Source organism: Podarcis bocagei (assembly GCF_964188305.1).
Source record: "Podarcis bocagei genome assembly, chromosome: 2".
Taxonomy (NCBI): domain Eukaryota; kingdom Metazoa; phylum Chordata; class Lepidosauria; order Squamata; family Lacertidae; genus Podarcis; species Podarcis bocagei.
The window spans coordinates 34,098,466-34,124,988 of record NC_138126.1 but is presented as its reverse complement, the minus strand read 5'-3'; the positions used below and the strand labels follow the sequence as shown (position 1 = coordinate 34,124,988).

Here is a 26,523-nt window from a genome sequence, read left to right as displayed (position 1 = left end):
GGACAAGACCCAAGTAAGTCTGGAGTGGAATTCCATCTAACCACATTCAGTTGAGCATGAAACCCAATCTCTGCGATTGGAAACACTGAGCACTCAGGATTCTAATCAAGTTCAAAATCTTCCTGCAAGATTTTGTTTAGTGAAATGGTTGTGGAACCAGCCAACATGCATGGGATTACTGGTGGCAGTGCACCAGAGCTTTCCAAATTTTTCAAGTTGGCAACACACTTTTTAGACATGCATCATTTCGTGACACAGTAATTCAGTTTTACTAGCAAACCGGGGGGGGGGAGGGGTTTAAACTAACCCGTTATAAGAGCGCGAGGAGTGTTCGCGTGACACACCTACACACTGCCACCGACACACTAACATGTCACAACACACAGTATGGAAAGCTCTGCCCTATGCAGTTTGAGCCCTCACACATTATTTTGAATGGATACAGGTTAATTTGGAGCATCATAGAATGCTCAAGGTGGAATGCTGATATTTTGATCCATGGAGAAAGCAGCCTTTAGTGAGTGATGCAGCCTGCTTGTGAAGCAAAAGCAATACGCCAGAAATACGTGTTCTTTCCCCCATGAACAAGAATGAATGAATCTTTAAGCAGACAAAAATTCACATAATAATTGATCTGGGTATATGTGTGTTTGTGTGTGTTCCCACTGAGCACTGTATTTTCAATAGTCACTTATAAATCTTGGTTCATGCAGAGAGGCTCAGATGACACTCTTCCACACAGATCTATGAATGCAGATGGTTTTCTGTGTCAATCTGTGTGTATTCTTCAGTGTGCCAGTTTTTAGAACGAGTTCCTGATCTTTTACTAAGCAGCCTCAACCAGCACAATCTTCAGTTTGTTTCAGGTCTGCCGGTTTTTTGTCAGCACCCCATTTCAAGGGAGGTACATTGTTCCTATATTTTATTTATTGTATTTTTAATTACAACATTTACATGCCTCCTATTTGCAGAAAGTTCTCTGGGTGGTTGTCATGGCACTGCGAGGCAAGGGATGTCCAGAGTGAGGAATGAACAAAAAAAATGGTCAAAAGATTATAAGTTAGGAGAAATGCGTATTTATCAGTCCTACATCTCCCAGCTACTCCTAGGTGTGCACTCAATGAGGCAGTTGCAACAACAGAGAGGCCCCACCCTGACCTCATTGTATGTATCTCCCCCACCTGAGCGGTGCACAAGCAGGCAAATACTTCACCTGTGGGGAACCTGTTTCTGCTCCGATCCTCTTCTGGTCCTGGGAGATGGTGGAGCAGGAGAGGTGGGGGTAGGAGGAGGAGGTGTGCAAACCCTTGACTCTGTACCAGCCTGATCTTTCTCTCCCTCCGCTGCCACCTGTTCTTCATGCTCCAATCCTGCAGCTTCTCTCTCCTGCCTCTGACTCTCATCTCCTGGCTACTACAGGGTCCCCCAGCTAACTGATCTCTTCTTCCTAGTCAGTCTCCAAGCCCCCTTTTCCCAGTGCCCACTCATCAGTATCCACTCACTGCTTCTCAAGGTCCAGGCAGTCCCTCACAGTGGTTCCCCTGTGATATCTTAAGCCTCAGAACTACTATGGAGAGAGTGGACATTGGAATGTTGGCTCTGAACTCTGCACAGAAATTGTAGACCAAGCAATGAAGAGTCTTCCCGTTTATTTTCAAAACCTTGGAGCATCTAGTATCTACTCTAAAGAGGAACAGCTGCAGGGGGTGGGGAGGATACCACCTTCACCATTTCAGAGCAACAAAGGAAAGGGGAGAATGATTGCTACATGAAAGGCATTTCAAAGACCTCCCACAAAACGCTGGTACAGAATCCCTAGTAGATTCATGGCAAGAGAACTGTCACACTAGTACCCCTCAACAGACTTTAGCAATACATTCCCATGAACAAAAGGCACACACAAAAACAACCCCAATATAGTCTCATGTAGGCTTTTGAGGCAAGAGATCGATAAAAAGGGTTCCTCAATTCTGCAATCTAAAAAAAACCCCATGTTTCCAGCAAAGACAACGTTGAAAACTGTTGTCTCTGTTATTCTTGCACCTTCTCTGCTCCATAAAAACTGCTATTATCTTCAAATATATCCCATGAGATGCACTTTGATGACCATCCAACCCCATTTGTGCTGTCCAAACCCCAAGCAAAGCACAGACTGGCTGGCTGAAGAGGGTTAGAAAGAATGTGGTTTGTTCCAGTGAGAGAATTTGAAGGCTGCTTTTGAGCTGTGTTTTGAGGGGTTGTTCCTTTACATGGTAGCCTGACAGCCCTGCTTCTCCAGGTGCCATGGTGTGATTTGCAAAGTACGGTGAGCCTTTATGTTTATAAACATAGTAATTTTTCTTCTCTTTCCCCCCTTCCCTCCCTCCCTCCGCTCCCTCCCAAGGATTGACCAACCCTATTTCCCAACCTCTTGGAGACCAAAGTAACTGCAGATTTTAAGCATAAAGTGCAAACTAGAGGTGAATTTAAGTGTTTCCAAACAGTTTCCACAGGCAACCCCATGTTTTAGCACATCACAATAGTCTAACAGGTGCTATCTGTGAACAGATAACAAAACTCTACTAAGCTGAATAAGACGTGCTCTCAGGTTGTGTGTGTGCAGAAATACACCATGAGGTAGCAATATGCAAAGCCAGTGTAATTTATGCTTGTTTAATTTAAACTGATGCAAAGTATAACAGATCCAAACTTGATTCAGCAGCAGGATTGCTGCTCTACTGCTGACTGAGTTGACCTAAGTTTGGTAGAGGGGAAACAAGCCTTTAAAATGGTAGAGAGGAAACAGAATGGCCAATTTTTCAAGGCTTAACAGTGTAAGATCTGCTAGTCTCAGTTTAGCCCTGGCTGATCTACGATGAAAGAGTCATGCTATCATATCTCTGGCTGAGCTGAGGTTGGTGTCTTACACCAACATAGCCCAGCTGAGTCAGGAACCTGCTGGCTGAGCTACCCTAACGTGGCAGATCTAGGGTTAGGATTATGCCCTTAGTCTAAACTACAACTCTTTTAAGTAACATTCAAACCAACTGATGATCACCCATTGTGCTCATAGCAGAGGCAAGATGTGAACCAAGAACTTCCAGGGCTGCACTGTCCTGCATGTGTGTGTCTTACGAATCGCCCCAAGAGAGGACCAAAGTGGATGCAGATTTGCATAGGAATGGCATCTTATAATTGTATAAATATCATGCAAATATATAAATCATTAGCATAATTTAAACAGAAATGCAGTGCATCTCATCATAGTGGGGAAGAGGGTGACCAGGTAATCTGTGTTCCAGCTCAATCTGCAAGGCCTCTGCTCTAACTTTCTTACGGTTCTTTCTCTTTAAACTGGACATGGACTAGAGAAGCCCATCAAACAAAGGACTGCCCTCCAATAGCCATTAAAATAGAGGGCTCTCTTTTATAAAGTAGGGAACCTGGTTACTTTTATTTGACTAATTTCACACTTCCATTCTGGACTTTTTGTTTGTAAAGCAGGTCTAACACAACAACCTCCCCGATCAGCTGCAACGAAGCAAATCCTACGGTGAAATGGAGGCAACTCAGGCTATATTTTTGGAACCCCCTCCCCCTTTCCCAACACACCTCTTTTGTTCTGTCAATCTGAACAGAAGTGCTCATGTGATGTAATTTAGAACGGAGCTCGCTTAAAAAAAAATGTTTTTTTCAGAAAAGCTTTCAGTCAGGAAAAGCTTTGGGAGCTCTGGGGGTATAGCTTAGCTCGAAGAAAGAAAAAGAAAGCAAGTTTGCATTGACAGCTTGATCCCAGAGAGAGGTGGCTGGCTGCTTGTCTAACAGGTCCTCTGGGTCTTGATGAGGCAGAGACAGAGGAACAAGTCATATTAAGTGAACGTGTGCTGCCAATGTTAAAGGAACAATTACCATTATTCTGCATAGTTCACTGTTTGCTGCTGCGATTTCCTTCAATAAAACCTCTTTTCACTTGCCAATTGGAGCTTGTCATGTAACAATATTTCTCATGCACAATACACATCGTAAAATGCCCTTGTGTTTTTAATACATTTGGAGTCGTGAACAATAGCAGTATACTGACAGCAAAAAGTGCTTGCTTTGAATATATAGCAGATACCAAAAGAGGGAGAGGGAGAGCAAGATCCCTCTTTTCAAGTGGGAAGAAAGGTGGGTTTTGCCTAATTTTGATACAGAAGCAGAGTTACATCTTATGCATGACTCTCCCTTGGCGTTACAGCTCTATACAGGCCATAATTTAAGAGACGCCTTTCTTCCAGTAAGAAGCTGGTACACCTTCCTCTTAGAGAGGTCCTCGGAAGGACCACTTCCTGTCAAATAAGCACACCCCAGCCAGACATATATGTCTCACACAACGAAACAAAGCCTAGTTTAAGACAATCTCAAGCCTGCGCTGTGAGCAACTGCTAAGTTTCCCATTAGATTTTTCAGCCCAGCTTTGCACATTCAGGATAGATGGTTTCAGCAAGCGTCAGGGGAAAATATATAGCAAGGATTGATCAGATCCAGTTTTATCAAGTAGACAGCCATTTAAGAAAACACCTTCCGGCAGGCAGAACTACAGTAGCAGTTCAAATGAGCAGTTCAGCTCAATTGGATTGCAACACTGGGTCAGTTTGTACTCCAGCCATATGTTGAGCAGATTTTGAGTGACTGTAGTACCTGTTGTCTAAACTGATGGCTATAGCCCACCAGTTGTGCCTTCTAGCAGTCTAAGAATCAGGGCTGGTGCCAGCACCAAGCATACTCATAATGAATATTTTCCAGCTCGTCATTCCAAGCAGTACCAATATATTGGATCTAGCCACCTTTTTCATTTCCCACAATGCTGCTGAACAAATTGCATTCTGGGACATTGTTGGAAATTGAAAGAACAGCCAAACTCTTTTTGCTGTCTGGGGTGCTGTCACTGCAGCCAACCAGCAATATACTTTGCCCAGGGCAGAGGAGGAACAAGGAAATCACTAGGATTTCTCATTGCTGCAACTTCCTTGCACCTCGTTACAGTCAGACTAGGCCGGGCCTCCCCAGCCACTCTGGGCAGCTTGCGACAGAATATAAAAACACAATAAAACATCAAAAATTAAAAGCTTCCCTAAACAGGACTGCCTTCAGATGTCTTCTAAAAGTCAGATAGTTGTTTATTTCCTTGACATCTGGTGAGAGGGCATTCCACAGGGCGTTCAAGACAATATAATCCAAAATAGAAAACAGATTTAACATAAAGTAAAATTAAAAGATATAAATTAAACAGCAATCAACACAAGAATTTTGAAACAGAAACACAATTCACAGTAAAGCCAAACTTCTTGAAAAGCACGACAAAATAAAATTGTTTTCGCAACCTAAAAAGAGGCAGGAATGAAGCCAGGCGTCTTTCTTTAGGGAGGTCATTCCAAATACCAGATGCCACAATTGAAAGGACTCTATCATGTTGTATCTCAGGTGGTGGCAGTCCATGAAGATGGAGCAAGCTCTTTAAGGTTGTATATTAACCCTTATTCCACACAAAGGAAAGTGAGCCCTCCCAGGTGTCACCTGGGAGTTCCCTCATACCCTGCCCCTTCATCTTCCACCCATCACCTTCCTGTGTGTATCTTCATTAAACATTTAAAAAACATAAATATAAGGGTAAAAGGTAAAGGACAGTTAAGTCCAGTTAAAGGCGACTATGGGGTTGTGGCACTCATCTCTCTTTCAGGCCGAGGGAACCAGCGTTTGTCCACAGTCAGCTTTGCAGGTCATGTGGCCAGCATGACTAAACCGGTTCTGGTGCAACGGGACACCGTGACAGAAACCAGAGTGCATAGAAATGCCATTTACCTTCCTGTCACAGCAGTACCTATTTATCTACTCAGCCTGGCGTGCTTTCAAACTGCTAGGTTGGCAGGAGCTGGGACAGAGCAACAGGAGCTCACCCCGTTGTGGGGATTCAAACCACCAGCCTTCTGATCGGCAAGCCCAAGAGGCTCAGTGGTTTAGACCACAGCGCCACCTGCGCCCTCTTACATAACTATAGATAGAGTTAGCAGAAAGGAAAGAAAAAATAGAAGTCATAGAAAAGGAAAAGGAAAGAAAAAGAAAAGAGAAGGGTTTCCGATTCTACGTCTGCCAACAATGTACATAATGATTCTTCAAAGTATTCCAAATTTACACTCCAGGATAACCTCTAGCTGTGTTCCAGATAATATCCAGCTGTTCCTCAATCTGCTGGGCTGTGTTCTCCCAATCTCCAATCCCCGGCATCTCAAGTTCATTCATTGTTTGGGGGGGGGGGGGTTGGAGGAAAATATTATTTCTGAGGCTCGCCATGGCCATGATAACCTCCTGACCCCACCCCGACCCCTGGCTTGCCAAAAATAGCAAAATGGGGGAGAAAGAATGACAAGGACCTGGCGCCTCACAATAATAAGTTGTGTTTGTGAAGGTTTGCATTAGAAGAAGAAGCCAGGGGGCTCTCAAGAGGGTGAGCAGCAGCCGTGCGTACCTGCTTGCGGTCAGTGTGGACAATACTGAGCTAGTCAGAGCAATGGTCTGATTATGTGAATAGCAGCTTCTTATGTTTCTTCGCCTCAGGCAGCAAAATGGGCTGGTTATGTATGCATTCACAAACACATGCACTACTGCAAATCTTACTCCTTCCTTTCTTAACTCCGTGCTTGTTAAAAAATTCAGGTATTTCCCCCCTAAATGCTAAGCTTTATTTTTTTATTGTTAAAGGTAATTTTAAAGGAAGAAAAAGAATATAAACAATATATAGTGACTTTTGACACTCCATTGCTTTCTTAAACGAGAATAATAAAAATTTGCAAATGAACAAAAGAGTGGGAGGAAGCTATCTGATTTACAATGTTTTTGAGATAAAGAACACTATAAAAAAAGATCAATGTGAATAATAAAGCATTGTTAACTGAGTCATGACATTTCTATTCTCAGGGAAAATCTGAAGAGTAGAACTCTGCAAATGAGCACCTTCTGCCATTTTCAAAGTGGGAGGAAGACATATAATTATAATTTTTGAAGTGATGAGAGTTTTATTTAAATTGCAGGGGGAAAATTATTGAAAAAACATATCGACATATCAATATTACGTAAATTGCTTTAATTTTATTAAACTGAATGTGGGAGAGAGAATCTTTTCTTAACTTCCCTTTCCTGCCATCCTCTCTCTCTTTCTCTCTCTCTCTCACACATCTCTCCACTTTTTATTTTGTAGGAAGTCTGGCTACAAAATGTCTTCCAAGAGAGATATTTCTTTATTTGAAAAAAGGGGGCGGAGGAGATGAGACGAAAGAGCTCCAAATGTCAGCCCTACCATATATTTATTCTAATACTTCTAGTAGCTGAGACCTATTAAAAAGATACATATTTTCAAAATAGGTTTAACCTTCTGTGTCTCAAGTGTCTACCTTTAATACTTTTAACATGTCACATTGTAATATGTGCAAAGTTAACATGCTCTTTTAAAAAAAGGAAAAGAAAGAAAAAGAAAATGTATGCAACAGAGATTACTCCAGAAAGTCAAAGTTACACACGTGGTATCTAATGCATATTGTCTGTCGGAGGGTTTTAACTCATGGGACAAGAAGTGATAAGTGACCAAAAAACAGAAAAATCCATTTGTAGCTACGGCAGCCATATAGGTTCACATTTGGCTTGGTTTTACTTGCATGTTGGTCATTGCACATTACTGGCATTACATATTATATGAACATTATATAATTGAGGTTTTTGCATACAGATGGGTAATGCTACACAATGGTAAATTAGAGTTGAACACTTATCCGTTTAATTTGAATTTCAGCTTTTCATACATAGAACAGAGATGAAATGAACTGAATTTCTTAATAAAAAGAAGCCTTTTTGTCAGATAATTTCTTTGCAATCTATTATTATTATTATTATTATTATTATTATTATTATTATTATTATTATTATTATTAAAACAGCAAATTTTATTTTGCCAAAAATGGCTATAGTGCTCTTATCACATACAAAAGTTGGGACCTTTTCTCTTTGGAAACTAAACATGCTTGGGTTATTCATCAGAAGGATGGGAATAATTTGAAAGGCCAAGTTTTATATGGGGATGGCAGGTGGTTTCTGAGGATACATTCATGTGCACAGGATATAGTTTAATAACAATGACGTTAATGGAAATGAATGGGATGTGAGATTTGGAGGGGGACAAAGTGCCTGGCCATCATATGATAATAAACCACCCTGTGATGCCTGGATGAAGGGCACTATAGAAATTTAATAAATAATAAAAATAAAAGTTAAAAGTCCACCAAAAACATTCTAATCTGGGACTTCCGGGTTGGCGCGATCGGGAAATGGCGGATTCCCTCCGAGCTCCGGAGGGAATCGGCTCAACGGTGGATGGGTCTTTGCCGTGCCGGCGACACGGGGACCCTTAAAAACCGCAGGCGCGGAAGCCTGCGGACTGAAGACTCGGCGGGTGCCTTAAGCGCCCCCCCTGATTCGCAATGAGCCTTTTTAAAGGCTACGGAGGGGATACAGGGGACGGCGTGGCACTGAGAGTCGACCGCTACCGCCGCTGAGCGAAGCCGCGAGCCATAACCGGAGAGCGCTGACTTCCTTCCTTGAAATTCGGACTGAAAAAAGAACCCGTGAGTAATTTGGAACTGAACTTTAAAACTTTTACCTTTTGAATTTGAGACGACCGGGGGGTGTGCTAAAAGGAAGTCCCCACACCCCCCCTTGCAGACGATCCAGAGCAACGAAATAAGAACTAAGCTGGAGTGCCTACCCTGTAAAGGGTGAGTTTTAAAAAGACAGTAACTTCCAAGATTTAGAAAGGCAAATTTGAGCAGGAGAGTGGAGTGTTGGAAGAGTCTTGGTTTTGTGGTAAACAACCCTCCCTCCCGGGCCCGGGAGCGACCTGATTTGGAGCCTGTATAGAGGAGCAGAATTTGACAGCTGTCAAAAGCTGTCAAATGGACTATTAATAGTGAAAAAAAATTGCTGTTTAAGACCTCTCCGGATTAAAAGGAGTTACAATTGAACTAAAATCTTGAGAAACAAAGAAACAATAATAGGACAGAGGATTGTTGGAGAAAAGGTTACTCAGTAACCAGATTCCCTCTAGGGGGAATTCTGTGGAATTACAATGGCTGTGGGTGGAAAGATACTGAGAGAAATCGAAAGAATGTTCTCACTGGTGGGAATCCTACAGGAGCAGACTACAGCTATGAGTAAACAATTGACGACCTTGGATTTGGAAACAAGTAGTTCTGCTGAAAGTAATGAGGGCCTGAGTGAGAAAGAACCCACAGCTGAATTTGAAACAATAAACAAAGAAGAGGAGAAGACAAAACAAGAAAGAGAACAAGTTATCTGGGAAAGTACTAACCAGAAGCCGGCATCTGGAGAACACAAGCAAGGAGACTATTGGATTAAATCCACTCTAAGCCTACGAAAGATACAGAAGATGAAAGTGGAGGCCCTGGGACTTTATGGAATTCAGGAGCTCGAAATAAAGAAGTACAATTGGGGCCTCCACATAGACTTTGATTTTGACTATCAGCAAGACTTAGGCCTTGTGGAAATTCCTCAGCAGTTGCCTTTAAATATGGGAAGAGACTATGGACTGACTGGATTGATTGTTAAGGAAATCTTTCGAGACTCGATGATAGACAAAAAGGACTACCAACAAAACCGGCGGAGAGGGACTAAAAGAGAATTGAGAGCCTCGGATATTCGGAATCCAGGCTAAAAACTGTTAATTTGGACATGTCTTGGGAAAGGACGCAAAGCGGGGAGGGGAGGGAGGGAAGTATTAAATTTAAACAACACTCAAGACCAGGGGGTTTAGTATTAAGAAAATTATGTAAGAAAAAACGAGAAATCGAGGGAAGAGAATTGGGGTCCAACTTAGGGAAAATTTATTTTTGTTTTTTATAAAAGGACTAATATTAAGATGGAAGAAATGCCAACTTGCTGACATAAGTTTGGGAATAGGGATGCAGGGGAGGGCGTGGGGGGAAGTCAAGGACTAGGGTTAGAAAATAAGATTTTCGGGAACTATTCATGTTTGTTGTTTTTTATGTTTGTTTTGGTGTGTTGTTTGTGTTTATATAAAATGTGAAAACCCAATAAAAATATTTTAAAAAAAAACAAACAAAAACATTCTAATCTACCCAGTCACTCATATATGAACTTAAAAGGTGAGATCAAAAATTCACTTCCGATTATATGTTCCTTTCAAAGATCACACCATCAGCTCTTCCCTGTTACTGCATTAGCAAATCCAGTAAACTCAAGCCAATGTGAATTACTCATACATCATCATAAATCAAAAGAGAAGAGGTTTGCATGGCTTAATGATGTCATAAGCAACCCATAGTATATTTATAGGCTGGTACAGTTTCCTGCTTCTATGCTACTAAAATAAACACTTTCCAAACCCCCTTAACATCCTTTTGCCTCAATATAGGAAACAGAAAGGTTGTGAGTGTATGAAAACAAATCACAATTTGTTTTCAATTTCAGATGACAACCACAACTTTATTTTAGTCTTCTAGTTTCTGCTGGAGTTTGCTTTTCTATTTTCTTTGCACCATGTGCAATATGTAGCTTACAGAATTTCACAGGTATTCAGCCTGAAAATGAGACCAGTGCGCTGCTTATGTGCTTACACACACGTCTTTCGTCTCTTTCTCACACATGCACACTACATGCATACACATTTGAATTGTAATTTGTTGTAGCCAAGTACTTTCTGGAAACTTGGTGTATCCACAGTGGTTTGCTGGTTTTCTGTGAACATATGTCGCAATCTGACAAGTGGAAGCAGGTGGAAGTAAACTTGCAGGTATTGGAAGACACAAGAACTACCCACTTTGGAAGAATGGCAGATGAAAGTGATGGACTACATGGAATTGGCGGAAATGACTGGTAGAATCCGAGACCAGGGAGAAGAGTCGGTGGAAGAAGATTGGAAGAAATTTAAAGATTATTTACAGAAATATTGCAAAATTAATGAATGTTAGAATGATGTTTGATTGAAGTTAAGTGGTTTCTAGCTGTAATGATATAAAAGAATATGGAAAATAGGATTTCTAAATAGGTAAAAATTTAATGTTACAATATATTAAGATTAAAGATCAGGATAATAAGGAGGGAAAGAAATTGCTGAATTAATTAATTGACTTGGAATACAAAAAAGGGAGGTATGAGGAGGTCAGGGAAACAAGGATATGAATGTAAGATATGGAAAGATTGATTTTTTTATTTTTCTCCCCCCCCCCTTTTTCTGTAAGTGTCTTACTTTTTTTATTCTGTATTTTTCTTGTATTTTTATTTTTGTCTTTTACTATTGTATTTCTTGTTTTTATGTAATTTCTATTTCTAAAACTTTAATAAATATTTTATAAAACAAACAAACAAACTTGCAGGTGCAAGTAGAAGTGATTTTGAGCCCAATTCACAGTGCTAGGTTTGACTTATAAAGCCTTATAAACAATACCTCACAGATCACCTTTCCCTGTATGAGGCTACTTGGACACTGAGATCAATATCTGAAGCCATGCTCTGTATCCCTGCCTCAAGAGAATGGACCTTTTCCATGGTGGTCCCCTGACTGTGGTATGGTCTCCCATATGGAGGATTTATCATCCCCGCTATTGGGCAATATTGATTGATTGATTGATTGATTGATTGATTGATTGATATCAGGCATTTGGACAGCACTATTGGTCTGGCTTTTGGTGGTTGAAAAATGCAAGTAAGTGTGAATTTCAAAGGACAGCTGTGTTTTGACTCACCTGCTGTTTCAGGAAGTGCAACTTTGATAGATTTGGCTACAGATGAGACCTGAATCAAATCAGATGAGACCTCCCATCTAAAATCCAGAAAGGTCTAGAGTCTAGAACAGGGGTGGCTAAGCTGTGGCCATCTATATTTTTGTAGAATCAAAGAATCATAGAATTGTTCAGTTGGAAAGGACCATGAAGATTATCTCATCCAATCCCCTGCAATGCAGAAATCTCAACTAAAATATCCCTGACACATGGCCATCCAACCTCTGCTTAAAAACCTCCAGTGAAGGAGAGTCCGCCACCTTCTGAGGGAGTTTGTTTCACTGTTGAATAGCTCTTACTGTCAGAAAATTCTTCCTGATGTTTAGCTGGAATCTCCTTGCTTGTAACTTGAACCCATTGGTTGAACTCCAACTCCCAGCAGTGTAGCCAATGCTCAGGAATGATGGATTCAGCAAGATCTGGAGGGCTACTGAGCAACCAGTCCTGCCCTAGACAAAAGTTCCCATGGGGTTGTTATTGCCCTGGCCAAAAGTACTTCCCCTTTGAGGAAGAAGAGTTGCCCCAGAATAACAAAATGAATGTGCTGAAGGAACATTAATGAGTGTAAAAATAATATTTCACCCAATAAGCCCTCCCTGTCTTATTACATAGTTACTACTCTGAAGTATTATGTTCTTAAAGGAATGACCCTTATGTTCTTAAGGAATGAATAGCATTTGTTGATTGTATCCTTGTTTATTTTTCCACCAAGACAGTTGCACCAACTCCCTTCCTCTGCAAGTTCTCCCTATTGTAATTCTGAATACAGCAGATCATCCAGGTAAGATTCTGTTTGTGGAAACATGTGGATAATTCTGTAGCATTGTCCCACAAATAATGTCACCCATACATACCTTTTTTTAAAAAAAAATATTTTTATTAAAATTTTCCAACAAAATTTGCCATAATCAATACTAAATAAAAAACCCCCAGAAATTGCATTTTACATTTCTATTCCCCCCCCCCAACTTCCCTTTTTGGTTTATCACTTATTCATTTCTTCTGTGTGTAGTTTTCTATACCTTATATATTGAAACTGAAATCATACCTTATTGACATATTCTTAACATTTTACCCTCATATTTCTATTTTCTATTTCTATTTGTTAATTGTAAGTGTCTTAATCAAATCCTTAATCACTCATACATACCTAAAGCCTAAGCTTGCATCTATATCAATCTTAGGACATCATTGAAACAGTTGATTGTTTTCATACCTCCTGCTTTTTAGCTACAAAGAAGGTAACCATCATTTTGGATAAGCATCTGGCAGAAGAGAATCATACTCTCAGTAAAGATTGATAGATGATATTGCTGCTGCAGTCAGACAGTAAAAAAATTCTAAAGTGTGGAATCTTTTCGAGAAGTGTTGCAAGCTTAGTTGTCTCAGAGGCTGTTCACTGGAGGCCTTGAAACAATACCTGATGTGAAGTTCATTGCCTCTCAACATCCAATTCTCAAATCATAGATGAAGAAAGTATTTAGCTGTTGTTAGCTACCCTCTCTTCACACTAAGGTCCCAGGGTAAAAGGTAAAGGGACCCCTGACTATTAGGTCCAGTCGTGGCCAACTCTGGGGTTGCGACGCTCATCTCGCTTCACTGGCTGAGGGAGCTGGCGTACAGCTTCCGGGTCATGTGGCCAGCATGACTAAGCTGCTTCTGGCAAACCAGAGCAGCACATGGAAACGTCGTTAAGGTCCCAGGGTGGGTCACAACAATTAAAACAAAATGCTAAAAACAGTTTAAAGCAACTTAGAAATAAGGTGATTATCCCTTTCAGGCATGAGCTCCTAATCCTCTTCGGAAAGTGTCCTTCCAGCAAAATTATTTGCAGACTAGGCTACCAGAAGCTGAAGAAACTAAGTGGTATAGATGTTCTTGGTTTCCTATAGTCTTAATTTCCAAAGGAAAGGGAGTGGGGAAGCTGTCTTCTTCTTTGGCGATCACTCGTAGCTGAGTAAGATTTTAAATACAGTTTAAAAAGTGAGTCCGTAAGTGACTGTGGAGGCCAATTCTGGATCCACACGTCCTTCCGCAGTGGGTACATTGGTTTCTGGGTTGATCACGGTGAGGATTTGCCAAAAGTGCCTTCCTCTTAGCACATTACTCCCTTTTGTCTTCAAAGTCCATGACACCTTTGGTAAAGGCTGTTCTCCAATTGGAGCGCTCGCAGGCCAGTGTTTCCCAGTTGTCGGTGTTTATACTACATTTTTTAAGATTTGCCTTGAGAGAGTCTTTAAACCTCTTTTGTTGACCACCAGCATCATGCTTTCCATTTTTAAGTTGCACAACTCTATTAATTTACTTATTTACTCCATTTCTACATGGCTCTTCATTTTAGCAGTCACATTCAAGCAACAATTAAAATAGACAAGAAAACCATTCATAAAACTATAATTCCGATTAAAACCAACCAAACTTCTCTAGCAAATAGGTTAACTCTACTTTCAGCTGGACATAGCAGACCTCAAAGTCCAGGGTGTGTGGGGGGGAATATGTGTGCCCCAGTAAGGAAGGCTTTGGAATATGCTTAAAGTCATATCAAGGTGCCACTTAGTTTCAGTATTGTTTTGCTGACTCCTGTCAATAGCAGTTGAAGAGAAGCTGATCTGACTCCTGAGTTTGCAGACAGTTATTGTTCTGTATCAGTTAAGCTGGACTGTGTGCTCTGATTGTTAGAAACTGGCGTTTGGAATTGGACATCCTGCCTACATTTAATTGTAACTTAAATTGTTGTTGAGCTAACATTTAACTGTCCATTAATAATAGCAACCAAGCATTATATATTTTCCATGTTTATTAGACTTCATTTATTTCATCCCCCCATCCCTCCACACCTATTATCATAGCCATAGAATACTGGACTCTAAATGAAAGAGGTAACCATGTGATTTCATGCTGGCCCGCTCCCTTTATATTTCCATAGGCACGTTCTGCAAGCATTAGATTGATAAAAGACACAATGTAGATGGGCCCATGGCTGAGCTGAGGGTAATTGCATTTAAAAAAATATATGAAATGGAGACCTATAATTGTGCAATGCTTTCTCTCGACTACAATGTTTTCTGGAAGACAGGATCCTGCTTGTCATAGCAAGTTGCTTGTTATGGTGATTGTACTAGGACTTGATCTTGCTGTAACAAGACACGTATAACATTACTTAGTGGAAGCTTTTCAGAATAAGAGCCTGACAGTAAAATGCACTCTATTTTCATTCTTGAACAAACAAAAGTCCTTGAATGACAGCTTTTTTCTTACCCTTTTCTTTGAGGGTGTTGTAATGGGGAATTCAGGTTAAATCTATGCCTTTTATACTTCTCATTTTGATTTCCTCTCCAACAGCACTTGAAGGATAAAACTCAGCTTGATGCACAGGGCAGCTTGTGGATATAGCAAATGCTAATCTAGCATTTACTGATTATTTCCTTCTGAGTCTCTCCGTCTAGTGCCATTGAATGCTTAAGTGCATTTCCTGGGCCATAGTGGGAACACTGGAAATGGCACAGAATTTGAGGGTGTGCTTTAAAGGGGGAGAAAAAAAGTTACACTTTAAATTGAGTGTTGCTAAATTTTCCCAGAGCCAAATTGTTCTTACCTGTGCATCTTCTAAAAACAATGACGGGAAGGGTCTCTGGGACTTGGCCTCAAAGGAACAGGAGCAATATATGACTGTGTGCAAATGAAATGGATCTGAGGGGAAATCTAGTTGAAGTTTCCTTGCTTAATTTGTGAGAGGTGTCTGGTTAAGAGCCTGAACTTCTGAGTCAATTCCCTGTTTCCTAATCCCAGGACATCTCTAAGTCAAAGTTTGCCAGCCTCATGATCTTTGTCTATATGTCAGTGAGTAACAAGATTTATAGATTATTGTTCTGTTGTGTTTTGTGATGATGATGATGATTTAAATAAATAGCCTTGATTTTTTTTTCAATAAAAGGGCAGCATTAAAATGTTTCTGAATTACAAAAATATATATGAGCCCATTACACCATGTTAGCTACAGCAGGAACTACCTGAATCTTGGTCATTTCGTTGATGGCATTGGGACATTGCATACGACACGTGTGCTATATATTGGCACAATCTCTAAATGTCTAAGCTTCCTGACCATTTTTATTCTCTTCTCCACTCTAGAAAATCAGCTAGCAATTAAGGATGAGAAGCCTATGAAAGGTATTGTTCTCAGTTCAGTATCAGAATTCAGCATCACGGACGTGCCATCCAAGGACACCAAAAATGAAAGAAAACTGTCAGAATCTAGTGCATCTACACTGTCGTCCCTGGAGAAATGCAGGACACAGTTCAGCTACCTTGAAGATGATGCATCAGTCCACGAGAGGGACAGTAATGGTACGTTTTGAAAACTGTGCAGAGCCCTAGACGTAATCCATTTAAATGCTCTGTACACACACACACACACGCATCACGCTTTCCATTTTTAAGTTGCACAACTCTTTATATTAATGTGTTTACTTATTTACTGCATTTCTATGTGGCTCTTCATTTTAGCAGTCACATTCAAGCAACAATAAAAATAGACAATAAAACCATTCATAAAACTATAATTCCGATTAAAACCAACCAAGCTTCTCTAGCAAATAGGTTAACTCTACTTTCAGCTGGACATAGTAGACCTCAATAGACTTGTAATCTGGTGAACTGGGTTCGCTTCCCTGCTCCTCCACATGCAGCTGCTGGGTGACCTTGGGCTAGTCACACTTCTTTGAGGTCTCTCAGCCCCACTCACCTCACAGAGACTTTGTTGTGGGGGAGGAAGGGAAAGGAGATTGTTAGCCGCTTTGAGACTCCTTTGGGTAGTGATAAAGCGGGATATCAAATCCAAACTACTATTCTTCTTCTTCTTCTTCTTCTTCTTCTTCTTCTTCTTCTTCTTCTTCTTCTTCTCACGAGGAAGAGATTGAGATTGTGAGAGGGATCATGAAAGATGACATTTTATAAGCAAAGCTGCCACTGCTTACTAGGAGAGGTGAGGCAACTGCAACGTCAGCACTGCATGGAGCCAATGAAGTGCTTCTGCTGGGGCGCTGTGCAGCCCTGACCTCACTGCTGCCTTTCCCCTTTCTGGCAGGAGGCTATTGCTGCAGCTTTGTCCCAATAATAGATCCACTCTTTCCACCATTAGAAAGAGTGAGGCAGCCACCTTAGGTGGCAAGTGCTTAGGGAACATGCATACGTGTGTGTGTGTGTGTGTGTGTGTGTGTGTGTGTGAGAGAGAGAGAGAGAGAGAGAGAGAGAGAGAGAGAGAGAGGCTTTCCATCTGCTGCTCGCCAAAACATGAAGACCTCAAGGCCAAAATGGTTTCCACCCCTTCTTAAGACTTTATCATCCTATCTCCTGGCAGCTCCATTGTGAAAAGAAAAGTGGTACTATACTGAGTTGGGGCTGCATTTGCCTTCCACTGCTCCTGGCTGGCCCTACGTTTCTGGTTCCTGAGGCTACATTTCCCCACCAGATTCTTCTTTGCGGTATGCCCCGCGGAGGACCTTAAGGTCCACAAATAACAACACTTTGGAGGTCCCAAGCCGCAAGGTGGTTAGATTGGTCTCAACTAGGGCCAGGGCCTTTTCAGTACCGGCCCCGACTTGGTGGAACGCTCTGTCAAAGGAGACCAGGGCCCTGCGGGATTTGACATCTTTCCACAGGGCCTGCTCCGCCAGGCCTTTGGTTTGGACTCAGTCTGACCCTTATGTTTCCCTCCCCTTATGGTTTCGATTTATGGGCTACTACTAAAATGAGGCTGCATTTTAAGTTGTACTTTAACCTGTATTTTTAACCCGTATTTTAATTAACTGTTTTTCTTTTTCTTTTACGTTTTATTGTAATTTTATTGGTGTTAGCCGCACTGAGCCTGGTTCTGGCCGGGGAGGGCAGGGTATAAATAAAAATGTATTATTATTATTATTATTCAGTACTTTGTGTTCTCACAAGCACATTGTGTGGGAACATTGGGTTTCCATATTTTTGCTCAGCCGCAAGAATTGTGCTCCATTCTCTGGCGAGTGAGTGATGAGCTCAGCCTTTGTCATAACCCTGGAGCTGCAGGGGGCATGGAGTTCCTGCCCATGGTTACAAAATGCTCTCTGCCCCGTTTCCACCTTCAACAAGCCTGCCACCAGGTGTAGCAATGAGGCAGGAGGAAAGGGCTGAGTTTCTACCCCATCCATTTATACCCTGCCCATCTGGCTGGGTTTCCTCAGCCACTCTGGGCGGCTGCCAACAGAATATTAAAAACACAATAAAACATCAGACATTAAAAACTCCACTAAACAGGGTTGCCTTCAGATGTCTTCTAAAAGTCAGATAGTTGTTTATTTCCTTGGCATCTGATGGGAGGGAGTTCCACAGGGTGGGCGCCACTACTGAAAAGGCCCTCTGCCTGGTTCCCTGTAACTTTGCTTCTCACAGTGAGGGAACTGCCAGAAGGAGCTGGACCTCAGTGTCTGGGCTGAATGATGCAGGTGGAGATGCTCCTTCAGGTATTCTGGGCCAAGGCTGTTTAGGGCTTTAAAGGTCAGCACTAACACTTCAAATTGTGCTCAGAAACGTATTAAGACTGATTTAACAGTTAAAAATATATATCAACAAAAACATCCAGTATTCCACTGTATTTACTGTTGGCCATTACCATGTGATCTGTGTCTCAATGGGTATTGGATTGCTCCAGGATGTGGCATCAATCCTGACAGCCTTGTTCCTAACTTTCCATCTGACTTTCACTTTTTACCCATACCCCGAGTTGCCACCCAAAATTATGTAAACCCTTGTCTGGACCCCTGGAAGTCCTCTGCCAGTCAGTGTATGCAATACACTGTATACACTGTTCCAGTAACAAGAAGCCGAAAGCACCAGCCTGAAGATGACGAGTGAGACCTCGTCGAAACGTCGCCTAGACACCCCAACTCTTACACGGGAAGACACCCGAAGACACCAAAACCTACACTGTATACAGTGTATACAATACACAATACAGTGTATGTAATATAGTCAGTGTATGCAATACACTGGAGAGCCAGTGTGGTGTAGTGGCTAAGAGCAATAGACTCGTAATCTGGGGAACCGGGTTCGCATCTTCGCTCCTCCACATGCAGCTGCTGAGTGACCTTGGGCTAGTCACACTTCTCTGAAGTCTCTCAGCCTCACTCACCTCACAGAGTGTTTGTTGTGGGGGAGGAAGGAAAGGAGAATGTTAGCCGCTTTGAGACTCCTTTGGGTAGTGATAAAGTGGGATATCAAATCCAAATTCGTCTTCTTCTACTACTGAACTAAATGGACCCATGGCCTCACTCAGCAGAAGGCAGCTCCCTGTGTTTCTGACACCTACCATATTTCCGCGAATCCAATGTGCCATCGTATCTAATGTGTACCTCAATTTTCAAAGCCTTTAAACCAAAAAAGTATTTGCTATGTCAGCGGTGTTTTTCAAGCTTGCAATCTAATCTAATGTGCACCCTGATTTTCGCGACCTAATTTGGCCCCCCCAAAAGGTGCACATTACATTTGAGTAAATAGGGTATAAAGATTCACGTCTGTTGTGCTATGGAAGCCCAGTGCTCCTTAGCTCCTGCAGAGTGGTGTGCTTTTGTTTATACTGCCTCTAATTCCTTAATTTTAAACATTCACAGTCCAGAGGCATAAAATGCCCCAGTATAACATCTGGGATGTGTTTGGCCCTTGGATGAAAAGTTGCTGATGTTGCAATTTATAAAGCAGCCTTGGAAGGGATTGCCATCAAATAGATGGATCTTGTCACATCTATCATATTAATGATCCTTGAACGAAGAAGTACTAAGTACAGATCAGCACAATAAACCACAATGCTCCAAAGCAACCATTAGGGTCGCATCTATTTTATGACTGATCTCTCGCAATAATTGGAATTCTCCTATCTCCCGTAACAGGAAAACATTTAACCGTTGTGGCAACTATTAAGGGAACGGGCTCAGCAAATGTAGATGCCCTCTACCAAACTTAGCCTCGTGGACCGCTTAATTTAAACCACAGCAAAGATAATTATCAGCATGTTCAGCTTATCAGACGTGGATCTCTGGCTAAAACATGTTCCCTCTGAATGCTTGCAACAATTCACACATACCTGAAAGCACCTATCGATTTCCAGAGAGAGCTTGTGCACAAGCTTCGAGCACTGATATGTTGCAAGGGGTGGGGGCTTAGAGCCTTCTCTGCCTTTCACCCGGTGCCTTTCACTTTAACTTAAATTGAAGGGACAACTCCGTACACACAAATGGACATGCATCTTTACCGCTGAATAACAATGACTAGCGAAATCCGCTTCTACAGATGCACTAGGAAAGCACCAAAGTGTGTGCGTGTGTAAGTAACTCTAGATCAGGAGAATTATATAAGGCTCTTGGTCGCATTCAGCTGCTCTCACTTTAAGTTGCAGCAAGTGGGGTGGAAATCATTAACCAGAGGCATGTGACAAATCGATCTGGAGGCAGATTTAGCCTACCTTTAATGAAACATGGGGATAAATGATAATTATCTTGAGATAAAACATTACCTCGGGGTTAAACCTTTCAAAACTGCAATGCATGCAGAAGAAGAAGAAAAACTAAAATCTTTGTTTTAGAGACAGTCACTAAAATGCAATTGATGCACAACACAAGCACCGAAATAGTTCATTTTTGTTGAAGTCGGGCACATAGCCCAGCGCTACAATTGGAAGCAAGAAGGCAAGTCACTTTTCAGCCCAGCAACATCACTGGAAAAATCCTACATCAATGTTGTATGTTTGGATCAGGTTACATAGCAGCACAAATCAAGCCTGGATTGACAGCCAGGAGCCACCGAGAGCATGGAAATGTAGGGTGAAGTTAGACCAGCAGCATTATTAAATATAGTTCTTTTTGTAATAATTAATCTACCAATGGAGAGGTGAGGTCATTGTTCTTATTGAGATAAATGCAGTAACGTCTTCCCTTTTTTGCGAGCAGTCTGGAAAGCAGAAGAGAAAACAGAAGGGTTGCATCTGCGTTGCTGTAATTTGTGGCTAATTTATTTTCAAATATATATAAACGAATGCATAGAAATGAATGCTTAATTGCTAATATCTATTATTTATTATACATCGCCCACTTAAAATGAGGGGAAGGGGGAAGCAAAAAGGCTCATACATGCAGATTTTGCAAAATATGTTCTCTCCATTAGCACGGTTTCATGGCGTGTGCTCTGATGGGGATTTAAAAGCATCTTTAGTGTACAGCACAGTCTATGTGCTAAAACATTACTTTATTATTAAAATGTTGTGCTTTTTGTGTGGTACTTTCCCCCGAATAATGGGCAAAGTCTTAAGAGCAATATCCATTCTCTGATTAAAATTATGCAGATGCCAACAAGGTTAATAAACTGAAGATCGTGCATATTATTAGGAAAACAGAGCTTACATTTCAAGTAAGAACTGAAAAGATCCCTAATTGATGAGTAATTTCAAATTTGATATTCCTTCTATCTTGGTGCAAAAGGGTGTGGGGGAGGGAAGAATTTCATAAATATATAGTACCTAAAAGAGAAGAGCCTTAATTACACCATGGACTACTGGATAAAATGATTACATTTTCTACACTGTAAATTCATACAATTAAATGCAGCAGTGTCACCTTATAAAATGTTTCAATTTGATAATTATTTCAGTTCATTTACTCAGAAAAAATACAAGCATGAATTTACTAAGTATCTCCCAAATCTAGTCATTTTCATTCTCCGGGACTGACTTGGAAGTTACTTTTGCTTGTCTGAACTTAAATAGATCCCTGACAAATTTAGATAACTATTAAAATTGATAATATTATGGGTGATAGCTTACTAATAGAAATTAATTCAATGCTGTGCTTCTAGGGTTATTACCTGATATTGTAAAACTACATTTTAATATAACGTTTGGGATGTTTAAGGAAGCTTTTGCATGGCTCTTATTATTTTTTTAAGTACTTAGGGGTGAAATTCTTGTTTAATACTGCTCGCTGCGTTAAAGAGATTGTGATGTATAATGAGACTTCTATGCATAAATGCACATCAAAGTGTGATTACAGATCACAATTAACCAAGTGGCAAGACAGTGTAGTCTGCATATCGCTACTTGGCAATCTCTATATCCCTGCAAGCAGCAGGAGACTATACCATTTGCCTTCTTCTTCAGTTGCACAAAGGTGCAGGTGTGTGTTAAAATTCTTCTAACCAGGATAGTGCAGATTAGCCAACTTAACAGAACATTAATGTGCCCATTATGGCAGTCTCATTATTGACTCCTAAACAAATAAATAAGATGACTTGACATTTTCTCACTGATGTGAGAACATGTAATATATAAACTCTGCCTATGTAGAGCCGGTGGAGTAGTGGTTAGAATGGCGTACTAGGACCTGTGAAATGAGAGTTCAAATCCCCTCTCAGCCATGAACCTCATGGGTGACCTTGGGACAGGCACTTAATTTCAACCTTACCTACATCATGGGGTTATTGTGAGGATATAATGGGGTGGGGAAAGAACAATTTTATTTTATTTATTTGTTGAATTTATACACTGCCCTATACCCAGAGGTCTCAGGGCAGTTCACAAACAAGATCACAATTTATAAAATCAGATTAAAAACAATAACCCAATACCCCCCACAAAAAAGCCACAATGCAAGCCACCTTACATTAGGTGGGATGCAATTGCCCAGACAAATGCATTATGTGACCCATGAGAGCAGCAAAATAACCAGACTGTACAACATTGACACGGGTGGCGCTGTGGGTTAAACCACAGAGCCTAGGACTTGCTGATCAGAAGGTTGGCGGTTCGAATCTCTGCAACAGGGTGAGCGCCCGTTGCTCTGTCCCAGCTCCTGCCAACCTAGCAGTTCGAAAGCACATCAAAGTGCAAGTAGATAAATAGGTACCGCTCCGGTGGGAAGGTAAACGGTGTTTCCGTGTGCTGCTCTGGTTCGCCAGAAGCGGCTTAGTCATGCTGGCCACGTGACCCGGAAGCTGTATGCCGGCTCCCTCTGCCACTAAAGCGAGATGAGCGCTGCAACCCCAGAGTCGGCCACGACTGGACCTAATGGTCAGGGGTCCCTTTACCTTTACAACACTGATGGGATAAAATCAGGCCAAATCTTTATTGACAGCAGCATGCAAGGTAAGGGTTGGCATGGCATCGGGTCCCAGGATCAGTTCCATCATTCCACAAGCCCCATGTTGATAGAATGGATCTGCCAGATTTGGACAGCCCCAAACCCATAACTTGTGAGTTGGTCAGTGTTGAACTTTGCCATGGTGCAAGTGAAGCAAGCAAGGTCTCACTGGGTGACCAGGGTGCAGATTCCAACCAGGCAAATACCACAACCCAAGCTTGGGAGTGTCATGGTCAATTCTGCCCCCAGGCCACTTATGGCTCTCCCTCCCCCCCTTGATTCTACACTCCCCTCATTCAAACAATGTTCTTCCGCCTAACAAAGGAAGGCCATAATTTCATTGAGGGAATGATGGAAAAACCCAGCCAAGTGCCAATCGAGTTGAGCAAGAAGAGAATCCTTTCGGGCCCTGTCAACCAGTGACCCAAAATTGCTCAGTGAAGGCACTAAGCTGAGGCCGGGCAGGAGGGAAACTCTCAAGGCAAAATGGGTCTGAGCTCCAGGAGAAGCAAGCTTCTACAGTCATACCTCAGGTTGAAGTAGCTTCGGGGTAAGTACCGTATTTTTTGCTCTATAAGACTCACTTTTCCCCTCCTAAAAAGTAAGGGGAAATGTGTGTGCGTCTTATGGGGCGAATGCAGGCTGCGCAGCTAACCCAGAAGCCAGAACAGCAAGAGGGATTGCTGCTTTCACTGTGCAGCGATCCCTCTTGCTGTTCTGGCTTCTGAGATTCAGAATGTTTTTTTTCTTGTTTTCCTCCTCCAAAAACTAGGTGCGTCTTGTGGTCTGGTGCATCTTATAGAGCGAAAAATACGGTATTTTCGGGTTGTGCACTGCGGTGACCCGGAAGTAACGGAGTGCGTTACTTCCGGGGTTTGCCACTTGCGCATGCGCAGATGGTCAAAATGACGTCATGCGCAGAAGCGGCAAATCACGACCTGCGGATGCGGGTTGCGTTTGCTTCTGGATGCGAACGGGGCTCCGGAGCAGATCCCGTTTGCATTGTATAGGCTTTTCCCTCCCCTTTGCAAGGGCTCATGGGACAGCTTTCTCTCCATGAGCCTATGGCACAAACAAGATACTCATCTGCTTGTGCACACACAGCGCTTCCCTATATGCAAAAGTAAGTAACATGCAGTTCAATAGGAATTATTTCTAGGTAAGTGAGTATAAAATAAATAAGTAATAATAATAAAACAGTAGCGCAGTGGTCTGCTTCCATTTCATCCCACCTGTAGCTGCCTACCCAGGCACAAAAGCTAGATGGTTTTGGCAGAAATTCCAAATGCATGAACTCCCTAAAATTGCAGAAAACACCTTTTCTTGAAATCTGCACCTCTCCAAATTTTGTAATGCAGCTTTTAAACCAAAACAAATGTACCAAAATGCATCCATTTGGGGGGAAAGAATGGTTAAAATGCAGACATTAGTGAGAATAACGGGAAAATGCAAATTAGGGGAAATCGCTCGCAAAAGATGTGCATGCTAAGAGAAACGCACACTAAAATGTTGATGATTTTTTGTGAGGACTTTTGTGGGGAATTCAAGATCAAATGCCAAAATCTTGCAAACTGAAGAAGAGTGGGGAAAAGAGAAACGAAGAGAATCCAAACTGATTGGTTCATCCATTCCTAGTGAGAGAACCAAACAGATGTGGGTGCATCCTAGTGCACATTTCAGCAAAATTAAGCTAATTTAACTGTGCCCTGGATGTCACCCTTAACTGCAAAGGATAGGGTTATTTCTTCCTTTTGTGATAATCCTTGTCATCGTATCAGTCAAAGCCCTTTTTTAAAAAAAGTTACAGTGGTACCTTGGTTCTCAAACTTAATCCATTCCGGAAATCCATTACAAAACCAAAGTGTTCCAAAACCAAGGCACGCTTTCCCATAGAAAGTAATGCAAAATGGATTAATCAGTTCTAGAATTTTAAAAACGAACCCCTAAAACAACAATTTAACATGAATTTTACTATCTAACGAGACCATTGATCCATAAAATGAAAGCAATAAACAATGTACTGCAGTCACACAAACAATCAATCAGTTTGTGGAACTGGGTTCCACAAAGTCACAAAAACAAAACAAAACAGAGCTGCAAAAACAGACAGACCTCAGCGTAACACTCAAAATGGAAGTGTGGCACTTAAATTGGAAGCGTAACACTCGAAACGGAGCATGTTCGGCTTCTGAAAAAAGTTTGCAAACCGGAACACTTACTTCTGGGTTTGCAGTGTTTGGGTTCCAAGCTGTTTGGGTACCAAGGTGTTTGAGAACCAAGGTACCACTGTAATGGGCCCATTTAAGCTGCAAAGTATACTGAATTTCTGCTCTATCCCTGCTTGATCCACACCTCTCAGATTAATGTGCAGAGTGAGGCATAGTTACTAATCAGGTTGTGATCATTTTAACACACTGAAATGTTGCTAGTGAAACATGCCTTTAAATGCCTATTAACTATTTGTAAAAGTTTGAGAGGGTTTTTCGCTTTAAAGAGGTGATAGATCTGGAAATGCAACGAAAGCGCATTATGGGTAAGAAATATGTGAAAGTAACACAGAATGGATAGATTCGGACATCCCTAATTTGGAATAATTAAGGGGTGTGTGTTGCATGTATACATAATAACACCCACAAGAGGAGCCCATATTAATTTAGTTTCTGGTTGAGTTCGGGAAAGTGCAGGAAGTCTCACTTTATCGTGCACTGGCTGGGCAACAATGTTCATGGATTTTTGCCTCCTGTGAATCTCACTCCTTGCTCTTCTCCTTTTGAAAACAGATGAATGTGCCACACTCATCTTGGCCTGCTTGTTCTGCCAGTTTTGGGACTTTCTGTTCATGTTGCCCGATGTCTGTGAAAATTGGTTGACCAATGTGTGCTGCCCTTCCCATAGATATTACCAAACCTCAGGCGACGACACAAACAACGGCGACTGCAGCTGTGATTGTGACATTGATTGCAGCATCCTTGAGTCTTGTCATGAAACCAGCGAGTGTCTGGAGCTGGCCCTGGAGATCTCTCAAGTCTGTTATCACTAATGTAAAACCGTTGGCGGCATGTCCAAGAACCATCCCTGCTGAAACAGACCTAGCTCCCCGAAGGATATACTCGTTTAAAGCAGAATAATAGCAGTAAATAATAAATAAACAACATGTATGAAGAGATCCTGTTTGCTAGCCGGGGTTGTGTCAATGTATCTGGTTATAAATCTTGTACTTTCTGTATAGCAGCACAAAGAAGATTCTGTTTTTTTAAGGATTTCCTAACTGCTGGAGCTGTGGGGTGTGGAGGAGAGAACAGAAGCTATGAAATTGCCTTCAGAGTTTTGCAAAAATTTTATGAATTGTATGTTTGTTTGTTTGTTTTATTTTGAATTTTTTTTGGCTACCCAATCAAAAGTGCATTCTGTAGGGTTCTCAAAGTGTTCAAACAATACTAAAACATTACTAAACACACACACACACACACACACACACACACACACAACAGTTCAATTTTCTGCCTAAAAACCAGTGCAGGTAGCATTACAGATTGTTACTACTTAGC

At 41.5% G+C, this 26,523-nt stretch overlaps 1 protein-coding gene across 1 annotated transcript in view; it reads left to right on the top strand.

Moving 5' to 3' along the window:
* The window catches only part of MDFIC2 (MyoD family inhibitor domain containing 2), a gene marked incomplete at both ends in the record, with an annotated part of 47,784 nt that extends 21,769 nt beyond the window's left edge, over nucleotides 1–26,015 (top strand). Inside the window, 4 exons of the mRNA XM_081184378.1 lie at nucleotides 2,384–2,422; nucleotides 12,535–12,603; nucleotides 15,954–16,169; nucleotides 25,756–26,015. Of these exons, the coding sequence (XP_081040504.1) occupies nucleotides 2,384–2,422; nucleotides 12,535–12,603; nucleotides 15,954–16,169; nucleotides 25,756–26,015 (584 nt within the window). The remainder of the gene's footprint in view (nucleotides 1–2,383; nucleotides 2,423–12,534; nucleotides 12,604–15,953; nucleotides 16,170–25,755) is intronic.
* Between the last annotated feature and the right edge of the window lie 508 nt (nucleotides 26,016–26,523).